General features: G+C 35.3%; 2 protein-coding genes across 2 annotated transcripts in view; one reads left to right on the forward strand and one right to left on the reverse strand.

Moving 5' to 3' along the window:
• Nucleotides 1-12,781, forward strand: part of LOC129756601 (tyrosine--tRNA ligase, mitochondrial) — a 74,059-nt gene that overhangs the window by 14,259 nt on the left and 47,019 nt on the right. The window lies entirely within an intron of this gene.
• LOC129756590 (acetylcholine receptor subunit beta-like 1) lies at nucleotides 215-11,743 on the reverse strand. Its single transcript, XM_055753503.1, has 5 exons — nucleotides 11,254-11,743; nucleotides 10,915-11,051; nucleotides 10,684-10,838; nucleotides 9,575-10,616; nucleotides 215-1,658 (listed from the first exon to the last, which is right to left on the reverse strand). The coding sequence occupies exons 1-5, from the start codon at nucleotides 11,312-11,314 to the stop codon at nucleotides 1,494-1,496; spliced, it is 1,560 nt and encodes a 519-aa protein (XP_055609478.1). The 5' UTR covers nucleotides 11,315-11,743; the 3' UTR covers nucleotides 215-1,493.

Raw genomic sequence — 12,781 nt, forward strand, 5'->3', positions numbered from 1 at the left:
CGAAAAACAAATAAATTGGAATATATCATTGCACAAAACCTATAAATCAAGTAATTTTTTATCGAATACGGTTTACGAATTTGTTACGTAAGGGGGAGCAAAAATTGCGTTTCGTAATATTTGAACGGCCCCTTCCTGAAATATTTAATCATCAAAATGGCAGTCATCAACTGGAAACATACATACATATATGCACGTATACAGGAAAACTCAATTATATTTTAATACGAACTATCATGTTTATGTTTATTATTATACCCCATTTTCTTAAAAATGCTTATCAATTACAACGAATGTTATTTTTTGCTATTTTTCTAGTTTGCTTAATGTATCTGTGAGTTTCTTTTATTCTTGTTGGTTTGCTCTCGTCGGTTATTGTTTAAAATTTGCGTAGCATGCGTGTGTTTCTGTGTGTATGTGAGTTTTTCAATACTTATTTGATTTGTGCACAAAATCTCGTTTTTTTTTTCTCTCGGTTTGAAGTTTTTGATATCCTATTTTTAAAGGTAGTTTAGATAGTTGAAGTGGAATATTCTCCTTGCGTGAGTACCTTCCAGTACCAATGCATGTTGTTCATTTGCCACGCCACGAAGTCTTCTTCGAAATTAACTCCATGCCAGGTTCTGTTAAGGATACTGGGGTCGTTTATGAATTTCACTTGACTAGTAGCCTAATTATTGTTTATCGCTCTTCGTGAGTAGTTAGTTGCTCTTCAGAGATTTGCTGTTGTTGGTTGTTTTTTTTTGCATATCCGTCAACGTGAATTTGTTTTGCTTTTTTTCTTAATTTGTTTCTTAGTAATATTTCGATTTTATTGATTGATACTATTATTTTTTTCGCGAAGGATTCTTCAAGGAATAATACAAAAGGGCGTTTCAATATTCTCGTTGCAGCTTGTTTGTTTTCCATTTTCTTTCTTTTAAGTTGTATTGACTAATTGTAGTTTTATTTTCATTTTGCATTTTATTTGCAAAATTGGTAGTGCTTGTATTTTGGTATTGAAATGCAATATTTTTTGCCTTCGCTAGTTAGTGTTTTGAAACAGTTTTAATGAGTTATCGTTAAATTTATTCTTCCTAAAAGTTTGCTCAAAGACTTGGGTTGTTACTCGAAGTGGTTTGCTAAATAAAATTTGGCGTTTTTCTTAATTTAAACTTTTCCCGCGTTCTCTTTTTGAGCAGTTGAACGAAATCTTGGAAGCTCAGAAAGTAATAACTTTAAGTAAACATCTCTGATTTCCTTCGTTTAACACATAGGATTGAACTATTGTTTTGTTTATCTAATGTCTGTACTAAATAACAGTTGTGATAAAGGAAACAAGCTTAAGAGCAAAATTCTTATCTGTTACGTAATTTAAAAATGTTTCAATATATTCTCACAAAAGTCGTACGTAAAAATGACCCCTTTTCTCTACTATTTGAGCAAATGTTAACCTAACATTTCAACAACGATGACAAACGGCGACGACGACGAGGACGACGATCCCCGATGGCTTACTTACCGCGGTAGATTTCAATGATGCGATCCTGATCGACGTACTCGAAGATGTGCGGCGCGTCCATCAGAATGCCCACAGTGCCAGCCGTGGTGACGATGAAGAAGATGTACAGCTGCAGCCGATCGATCACCATGGCAACGTACTTCCAGTCCTCGCGGGTCTGTGTCGGTGAGAAGCAATGTGGGAACGTTATTGTTTAACCCTCATCCGCATTAGAGTGTCATTTTGACACTATTGCAAGTTTGAAGGCTTGTAACTTTTTTCAGAAGCTTCTAAATACAACAAAAAATTAGGGGACCCCAGTGATTTCAAAAGTTTTTGAATATTGTATCTTTAGTTTTTTTATGGACGAACCCTGGAAGCCTGGACGCTCCCTTTTCCGACTTAGAGTAACAATTTGACACTCCAAAAGTAAAATCTATCTAAGTCGATTGAATTATAATTAACTTCACATGAAACTTATATCAATAGAAACCTTGTAATGTCAGTAAAATATGTTTAGAACATTAGATATAGCTAAAGCTACTAGTTTTCTCGTTATTCAGCATGAAAGAAAAAAAAAATCCGAAAAAAACATGCCTCAGGAAAACTGCTGTAGTTCATACATATATTACACGTCCAAAAAAATATTTGTCTTATGCATATGAAAGCTGAAGTTAATGCCTACATCATAAAGCCATGAAATAATTTTTTAATTTTTTTCAATGAAATTGTCACAAAAAGTTAAAAAAAAGTGGTCTGAAAACCCTACTTTTCATTCAATTGCTAGTAATTACTGTTTGAGCGATGGTAGAGTTTTTAAAAAAGTAAGACTACAAAATTTATTGAAATTCTAACATTTTGCTGTCTTTAGATTTTCGATGCAACAAAAATTGAATTTACTGAAATTTTTCAAAGTTCACTACTTTGCGCGATTTTTTTACAAATTGAAATTTCATCTGTTTTTGTGGTCCACCGTCACTTTGTACCCGGATTTTCAGTGCTTTTATTTTGTCTGGATCAATCAAAAGTATATTCATTGGAATTGGAAAGCAAATTTAATCTACATTCTAGTGAGGTGCAACAATTCACGCTGTGAGAAATCACAAAAAATATGAAAATTATAAACGTAAAATCATTCCTGAATTTCTAGAACCTACTAGATTTTCAATCTTAAAATTGCTTCGAGTTCCACCGAGTTCCACGCTAGTTTTATATGGTAATGATTCCTCTTAACTCCAAAAATAAAATCGTCATTGGCTGATGGTGCGAAAATTTGCGCAATTCGATGAACTTTTCTTTGAAAATCATTTATATATTACACTAAATGCTTTCTACAGCGCTTCAGCAATTTCAAAACACATCATAATGTACTAAACGATTGTAGATCTTAACTTTTGTCATCTTTGTTTCGAAGGCTGAAAATGGGTTTGTCTTACCTACAACGTTTTAGATTAAAAAAAACTGTTTTTTCAAGGTTTTTTTTTTAAATTTCATTGTAACTCCTTAGAATGAAATTGTAGAACTTTGACTTGTTCAGCAAAGTTATGTATTTTGTTAAGATAAACAACTTTGTAGAAGAAACCAAAACTCTAAAATGCTTAACAAAAAAGTTAGCATTTTTATCTTGCTATTGGTGGACCCCTCGACTCTATATTTTATTTCAAAGTATGCGCCGTGTAAAATTATGCAATGTTGTCGAAGACATCCAAAGTCTATCTTTTCATCCCTGGGCGCTATTAATTTAGTTCCGCTAGATTCAGGGGCGGTCCTAGAGCTGGCTCGGGAAGGGGGTGGGGGGGGGTGATTTTCCAAATTTTCAAAAATCAGTAAATATAAAGGAACGGTTATATCTGGTGAAAAAACGATCTTTTGAGTGGAAAGCGAAAGAAGATGGAGGGGTTGCGGGAAAGGGTTGCGGGAAAGGGGGGCGGGGGGAATGGTCAGTTGTAAATGAGTCTACAATATAAGCTGCACACTGCTCCTCCTTCCTCAATGAATTTCACAGAACAACATGTATTGCTAAATGTATGGAACAAGAGATGAATAATGAGAACTTTCTTTATCAAAGTTTCTCTATATACTAATTTTAATATACTTCTATCAAACCTTAACCTTCATTTTATAAAACAACCAGCGAATCTTTAATATCCACTGCGGAAAAAATGATAATTGATAATTTGTTTTAATTTGTTGGTATATCTGGTGTTTTCAAATTGTCACGTTTAAATCTCTTTAAAGAATTTCTCGTTATGAATGTAATTTTTCCAAAGAAAATAATACATACGTGGCTAATATTTTATAATTCTTCGATAGCATTTTAATTTCATGGATAAGGCCGACAAACTAATTATTAAACATAACTAACGGAAATAAAATTCTTCATTGGAATATTTTACTGTATCGTGATTTGGAAATTTAGTATTATTATTTTCAAATTTGGAAACACAATTCTCGTTGAAAATTGTGGTATGTTTTTTTTTAATTTCTTAATATATAAAATCACCACTAATTTCATGTAAATATAAATTTTGTAGAAAATACGATTACCAAAATCAGTTTCTGAAGTATGAAGCTTCTGGAATCAAATTGTTTGATTTGCTCTTGAATTTAAAGTTATCATACAAAATTCTCAATTTAAATTGTAGGTACTAAAACGCATGAAATAGTCACAAATGCAACAAATAATTATAAAAAAAAGTGATTAATTCATTTTATTTTTCAAGTAGGTACCAATACATTCAATCATTTGCAACTGAAATAGCCAAGCTTTCAGATTCAGAATATCAAACCTCAAGCTAAATTTTAACTTAAAATTTCAATATTATTGTGTAGATGAGCTGAAAGCACTATCGGCGACACAATTGGTGTAGATCTTGAAATCCAGTAGTGTTAGTTAAAAATCACTGAAAGATCTTCCGACTGTTTAGCATGATAGATTGCCTTGTTGCCGAAAAATTGGTGAAATGATAAGGGGATAAATCTAATTCACAAGGGAACAATTAAAACAGAGGCAAACTGATTTAGGAAGATTTTTGCGTCTCAAACTCATTTTTTTGCCAGATTTTTTCTCTCACTTCCTATTTTCTAGCGTTTAGTTATTTTAAAACTCAACAGTTTAGAGTGAAATCGATCAATGATAATAAAGTAAAGTAACTAACCTACATGAACAACAAAAAAAATGTTCATTTTTTTCATTATCCTTTATTCATTCAACGATACAGATTATAGGGAAGAATTCCACAAAGTGGTCAATACTAGAAAAAAAATCAATTCAGATTTTGTCTAGATAAAATATAAAAAAAAATATTTAACATTTTTCTTTTGCTTTTGCTAACATCACAAAAAGAAGATTTTTTTGATAATTATTTGATACTGAAAATTTTGATCTTTTTCACAACTTTGTTGAACGCTGAAAAGCATTTTCACTTGTGCATTTTCATAAAAATATCCAAGGTTTATTTTGGTTCAAAATGTTTTCAAAATTTCCGTATTTTACAAAATGAGGAAAAATACTTACTTCTATAATTTTTTCTCCCAGAAGTCATGGTAAATTACTCACAGTCTTCATGGAAATTGATCATTAATTGATAATTTTGCTGAAAAGTGCACAAATTTTTTCAATGAATTTTGACCTTGGATTTTCAAAATTTATACAAGAAAACAGGAGCTGATAAAAAAAAATTCCAAATTTGCATTTAGTGCTCCTACATAAGTCAAAATCAGTTTTCAAATTCTTTGCACCTCGGAAAATGTGAATTTTGTTTCCTTGTGTTATAGTTGTGAGTGTAGAATTTCGGTTCTGGAGATGGATTTGAATCTCTATCGCGAACACCAATTTCTTCATATTGAAGCACCTTTTATAAATACTTTTTTGTTCCTTTTTGGTTCAAAAAACTCATAGGGAAAGCAAAAGTTGTAACACGTAATCTCTTCTTTCGATTTATTGTTGCTGGAATATCTTGTGTTTAAAGATTCCTAAATTCAAGCTAATGGAATTTAGAAATTTTGAGAAGATTTAAAAAAATTTAAACTCTTATAAATATTTTACATTAGATTTCTGTTAGGCAGTACTTGCATTTTTTTCATGGTCATCTATAATATGAATGTTAGATGTGATACATTTCTAACTGAATTAAATAAAATCGAATCTAAAATTTTAATTTTGGTTTTTGAATTTAATAATATAAATAGGTTATTAATTTTAAGTTTGTAATTCATATTAGAATGATGGAAAATTGAGGGTGAAAACTCGTGAAAGAGAACCTTTGCTGTGATTCAGAATCTGAATTCTTATTTGTCAAATTCATAAATTCCTTGTAAACGCAAGTGATAATAGCACAGCTTCAGATTTTAAAATGAGGTTAGCATTAGACATCTGATATGACTTTATAAAGTTTAAAAACTCTCAATAAATCAGCTGTGAACAAACAAAAAACAGAGTTTTAAATTCAAATTTATATATCAATTTCAGATACGTATAAGCTTTTTATACTTTAAGTAAAGTATTATAAGTGTTGAGCGTGTAAAAACTGCGCGACTCGGCAGCCCTTGTCAGAAAGTGTGCGCGAGATAGGCCATCACGAACGGGGGAAAAAAACATAAACAAAAACAAGCGGGAGATATTTGGAAATCTGGAGCGTGGGTAGTACGGAGTATTAAAACTTAAAAGTATTTCCTAATCCTAATAGTACGGATATTTCTTAAAACTAGTAGTACGGGAGTGACTGATTATAATTATTCAAACCTCTAAAAGGTGAAACAGTGAGTACAAAACGAATCCGCTGAAGAAATTGTTTGCTAAATGTAATTAAACACACATAGGTCACGTACGAGGAAATTAACCTACAAACTAGGTTCAGGACGATTTCGATCAGCTTTAATTATAGCCAAACAACTGTATTGTAAATCGTTCCGGACGGAAATTAAAAAGCGATTGTCATTCGCCGATCCGAACAAGTGTGAGCAAGTGTGAGAGCCCGAGTAGAAGAAAACTAAATGTAAGTTTTCAGCTAACAATTGTTTAGGACTCTAAATTAATAAAATGTGAAATATTTTAGCTTCAAGCTGCTACAATCGAGAAAGGCTGCTTTGAGGATTCTTTTCTTATCCGAATAATAAGAATGAATTGTCCTGATTCTGAATTGATAATTTTTTTTCGATTTAAAAAAAAAATTTAAATACAAAAAAAAATTCTAATGGGAAACTTTTCGCTGCTCAAAACTTTATCAAAAATAAACTTCATGCGGCATCAACACTTACGTTTCTTAAGCGCCTACTGGAAAATTGTGCTGGCGATGGAGAATTTGACTAAAATTTGAATTTCTTACTTTAAAGGCAATTTAACACTTGAAACATAGTAGAACATGGTAGAAATTTAAAAAAATTAAAAAAAATTGAAAGTCGCATGATTCCGTACGTGAATAGTTTAATGATTTTTTTTATTGTTATCTGCTAAATCTGAGCAAATAAAAAAATAAGCTGCATATTGAGGCAATTAATGCATGACGACAGCAGAACAAATATTTCAAGTATTTCAGTCTTTTAACCATATTCATCCCCCTATATGACTTTTTCAAATTTGTCATTTCATTAAAATTCAAATCAAAACTGAGAATTGAGAAGCTCTGAATTTAAAGCAAATACAAAATTTATAACGATTTGCTCGTGTTAATTTAAGCATATGAGGGAAATTAGTGACAATAAAAAAAAGTTGTCCCTACATTCCATTAACAGCAAATTCAAAATTAACACTCTCAGTAACAAAAGTTATTTGGTATAACTCAGTCCAGTGAATTGCAAGATAAACTGCTTGAGTTTGGTGGATCGAATTTTTTTAATATTGAGCCTTTTAAGTGATAAACAAACTTTTTTGTTGAATAAACACCCCCACGGAGTGGAAAATTTTGAAAATTTCAAAGAACATCTACTAAGAAAAGTTACAAGTTTTTAAAGAAATTCAAGCGCATTTGCGGGTATTTTGTAACGGTTTTTTGCCGCTTGGGGGGGGGGGGGTTGGGTGATTACCCCGATCACCCCCCCCCATAGGACCGCGCCTGGCTAGATTGATGTTCTGTACCAGTGTGCAGTGAGAAGTATGGTGTCAGAGGTGAGACGTGAGAAAAAAATGTTAGAAGTGAAAAGTTAGACGTGAGAGACGTGAAAGCTGAGAAGTGAAAAGTGAGAAATCATGTCTCACATCTATGTAATTCCACACTATTCACGCTTTATTTCGCACTTCTCACGTCTCACTTCCCATTTCTTACTTCTCATTTCTCGCTTCTAACTTATCTCTCAAGTCTTACGTCTCACGTTTCAGGGCTAATGTCTCAAGTCTTTTGTCTCGTGGTTCATATCGCAGGTATCTTGTCTAATGTCTCAAGCTTCAGGTATTAAATCTCAGGTTCCTATCATATTAGATTTCTGATCTCCGTTCTCAATACTCAGGTCTCAGGTGTAAGGTCTCATATCTCAGGTTTCATTTTCTAGATCTCAGGTTTCATTTTATAGATCTCAGGTCTCAGTTTGCAGGCTTCATGTCTCAGGTCTCAGGTTTTAAGTTACATATCTGATAATTTGTTCATTACTTAAAACAACATACATATGTATGTCCGCTTCAGCATAAGAATGATTTTCGTTTATTTATCTCGAGCAAACCGAAGTTGCCTCCGAACGTAATCCTGTTGAACGTTTTAGATGAATTTGGCACAAATTCATCTGAATTTTGAACAAGCAATTGTCAGACCTTGGATCCAAATCCAAGACAAGATTGTTATATACAAAGTTTGGATTTTACGAAAGAGAGGAAACATCTCTACGCTCACTGACTCGAGAGAGAAACTCTTCTTGAAATAAATCGACATTCTAATACCGTATTTTTTTCACCTGGAGGCAAACCAGAGGCAACCTAGGTTCGCTCTAACTGATGGAGTCGCCCTGAGAAGAAAGTCAGTTTTGCGAGAAGTTCACCAATACTCTCAACGTTGTTGTCAAAACATTAAACAGCTGTTTTTGGCTGAAAGCAAAACAGTTGAAATAATGAACGGGAAAATGATCATTGTCGCGATTTTGAACCTCTCAGCCAAGCAAAATCGTACTATCTGCTATCCAGTGCAATCCGGACTCGAAAAAACGCAATCCGGATGTGAAGAACCGAGTGAAGAAATCCAGAAGGGAGAACAAAATGGCAGCTGAATATAAACATTGCGCTCGTTCTCACGCACCTACGTATGGAATAACTCGAAACCCGAAAGTCGTTTTTTTATTAGGACGGTTCCAGAGCCAAATCCGGAATAAAAAAAAAAAAAAATACGCCATAAGTAACGACATTTGGCTTGAACGGTTGTTTAGAACTTGTTTGAGTTAGATTAAAAATCACTCTATAAATCAAAATGAAATTCACGAGTATTAAATTATATCGAATTTCGATTAAAAAAAAAATTAATGTCTCGTGGTGATAATTTTGTTTTTCTCTTCTGATCGGGTAAAAATATGATTTTTAGTTCTTTTAATCGAATAAAAACATAACACAGTAAACGAAAATTACCGAGTTCGGTAATTTTTTTTTACCGAAATCCTAACATGTGTAAATCGTTAAACTGTTCGGTAATTTTTTCGGTATAAAATAAACGAACATCGGTAAATGAAGAATCGATTTACCGAACATGAAAAAATTACCGAACAGTTTAACGATTTACACATTTTAATATTTCGGTAAAAAAATTACTGAACTCGGTTATTTTCGTTTACTGCGTACGTTAAGTCTCATTTCCAAAATTGCTTCATTCGCAAAAAAATATTTGGAAGTTCTCACGTGAGACAGTTTGATCATGGTTTCGCTTGCTCCAACAGGAAAAGCGGTGTTAGAGTCGATGGAAGAATGAGACATCAATAGCACAACTGACCTCTGTAGTATTCATCTATCGATCAGGTCAGTTGAGCGCCAGTCTAGTATAAACCTTATCAGGGTCCGTTAGTGGGGAATCCATAATGACAAAATCCCGAATTTTACTATACGCCCATATGAAAATTTCGAGAAACCAAAATGACAAAATCCTGAACCCGACTATAAGCTCATGCAGTAAAACACGACCGTACCTGGATGTAGAGATCCTCGTTCCGCAAATGCTCGGCAATGAACTCGACTGCCTCGGTAGCCTTGCTCGCCTCCGGTGACAGCAGGATGGAATCGGAACTTTCGCTCTCCCGGCGGCAGGAATCCGCCCCCAGGCCGATGTCGCCGCTGTTCATCTTCCGGTTCATCTTGCAGTTCGGGTGGTGCAGATCGGACAGCTCCATGACGTCCATCTTGGACTGTTTAGCGCCGAGCGCACTGATGTGTTTGGGAACTTCGGCTGGCGATCCGTACGAGGGATGGGTGTGAGGTTGCGGGGGCATGCTCATACCGGGCATTTCCATCATCCACCGCAGTCGGGTTTTGCGGGGTCGTTTCATGAGCAGCATCGCCGGCAGATAGTGAAGGAAGACCGATCGGATCCACATGGGCATCCGGTGGGTTCGCGGTCCTCGGAAGTTCCAGTTGATAATGATAACGGTGACCAGGATGGAGACCGTGTTCATGATGAAGGTGAACAGGAGATACTTGGCGATCAGTGGCAGTACGAGCGAGGTCGGTGGCAAAATCTTCGATACCAGCAACAGGAACACAACCAGTGACAGCAGAATACTGATGCCCAAGGTTACTTTTTCGCCGGCTTCTGCGGGTAGATAGAATACCAGGACGCAAAGGAACGAAATCAGCACGGTTGGCAGGATCAAGTTGACTGTGTAGAATAGGGTCTTTCTTCGAATTATAATGTAGAACGTGATGTCCGTTTCCGTGGGGTTTCCCTCGTACACGTTGAGATAGGCCGGTACTTCGATGATATCCCAGGTACCGGACTTCCAGTAATCGGAGAGATCTACGAAATTTTTGTTGTTGTACAGTGCCAGCGATACCTGATCTCCGTTGAATGTCCAGGAACCGAATTTCATGATACAGGTCTGCTGATCGAACGGGAAGTACGTTACGTCAATCGTGCAGGAACTCTGGTAGATGGCCGGTGGAACCCACAGGACTTCACCGTTGGGGTAGATGAGCACGTTGGATTTGTAGCGCACTTCGTAGTTACCGTCGGCACTGGAATGAAAAAAAAAACAATATTCTTGAGCATTCGAATGAATTGATTGAACTCTATAAAACCTACTTATTGAACAGCACGATATCTGGCTTCCAGACCTTGTCTGGGGGAAGTCGTAATACACCAATTCCACCGTAATCGGCCTCATCCCACTGCAGCTGGTAATCACTCCACACCAATCGCAACCATACGTTCGACTTCATGATCTGATTCTTCTCGTTCTGCCAAAAAAAAAGAAAGCAATGAAGATATACATAAAACCAAATTTGATCATGAACTACAAAATTCCACACTTACGACGTTAATCAACTGCACGAAGGCCAACCCAAACCGCACGTCCACTTTCTGTGTCATGTTCTGGACCGGCCGAATCAGTTTGTTGTAGCCGCGGAACAAATCTCGCACCAGTCGTTCCTCATCTTCCGACCCATTAGCTAGATTGTGTCACGAAATAATATAAAATCGGTAATAAGATTGATGCGTTTTCCATCACAAGTCGAAGAATTTTTCTTCTTCTTAGGGCAGAATGAGAGGGAGTTGGGGATATCGATTTTTTCCACCCAAAGCACTCGCACTCCGCCCCAGCATCCAATGGAGAAGAAAATTGTTCTTTACAAGTTACACCAAAATAATTACCGATTTTTAAACAGTAAAATATCGCTATCACCAGTGATAGCAACCACTGTCTGTGCCTCATCCTGCTAAAAAGGCTTCACAGTTGCTTCAAGTATATTATCAAGTTATCCGATATTAACACATTTTTTTTTCATATGAATTTTTCCCTACTATAGAAAAACTAGCAAGAGGGAAACGCCTATAAGGGGTGCTGTAAGAATCAATTTCTGCGGCCAATTATCATTAACTGGTCATTTTTCAACAACGTCTAACAATCGCTAGAAGAGTTTCGACACCGCACAATTCCGTTTTCACCAACAAAAGTATAGATTTGGGCGTATTTCCCGAACAAACGCCGTCAAGTTAGTCTATCCGCACAGTCTTACAACTCGTTGGGGACAAAGTAAATTTTACACTCAGATCGTAGTATCGATTTTTCCTGAAAGATGTTTTCGAGCTCGGAGAAGCTAACTACTGGCCTATGCGGGGGCTCTCTGTTGTTTAGTTTGGGAAGCTGCTCCTGGATGCTTTCAGAAGTGCGAGAGTCACGGATCTGTCACGTTGCCGTCGATGGGGCGAGAGATTGAAAACACCAACTTCAAGATGTAAACATCATCATTTTCAGGGAGTAAAAAGGAGAGAAACTGTGAATGAGACAAGACAGTTTGCATACGTTACAGGCGCATGTGCGTTTAAGGGGGGGTTGATGATTCTGTTGGAGATGATTTGGTTGCAGTCGTTCATGAAAAATAACATAGATGGAGCATTCGTGGGGTTAGTGATAAGGTAGATGTGTCGAAAACTGATTCGTTAGGTTTTATGTGACTGGAAATCACCCTTTGTTTCGTCCCCATTTTTGGAATTGCAGTTCTTTTAGTAGTATAAATTGGAGAAAATTTCATGGGTGGCTCCAGAGAATGACAGTAGTGACGAAATTGAAAAAAATATGGCAATAGTTACAAAAATAACAAATATTAAACAACTGACAATAACGATCGTTTTTTGAAAATTTTATTAATTATCCAATTCGGAAAAAGGCTAGTTTTGTTGGAACGTAAATATGTAGTGGCAAAAACAATGAAACCAGTAACAAGCGAAATACCCTTGTTCTTAAATGTTAACGGATGTGACTTTCCTCATTTTAAAAATAAAATCTGGTTGAGCGATTGGAGATTTCTTATCAGAGTAGCTGACAAAAATAATATCACAGTTCTGTGATTTGACCCAAAAAATCTATAACGGATTCCGTGATGCTATTTTCAAAATTAAGTAAATTAATTGGAAAAATAGCAATTAACATTACCAATGTAAAAAAAAATTAATAAATCAGCTCTGGAAATCCTATACCAGTTGACATTAAATTAGATTCAGAAAGTCTTCGAAAAGTGTCAAAATTTCAAAAATCATTAGTGTTAATTGTAATCTATACTCTTTGACGAAATTGGTTGGAAAAAAATCTGTGATATTAAGATTTTTCTATGATTTCGTCAACTACAACTTACTGCTTCAAATTAAATAGCAAATAGCTTCAAATCAAATAACAATCTTA

This window comes from Uranotaenia lowii, chromosome 1 (assembly GCF_029784155.1).
Source record: "Uranotaenia lowii strain MFRU-FL chromosome 1, ASM2978415v1, whole genome shotgun sequence".
Classification (NCBI taxonomy): domain Eukaryota; kingdom Metazoa; phylum Arthropoda; class Insecta; order Diptera; family Culicidae; genus Uranotaenia; species Uranotaenia lowii.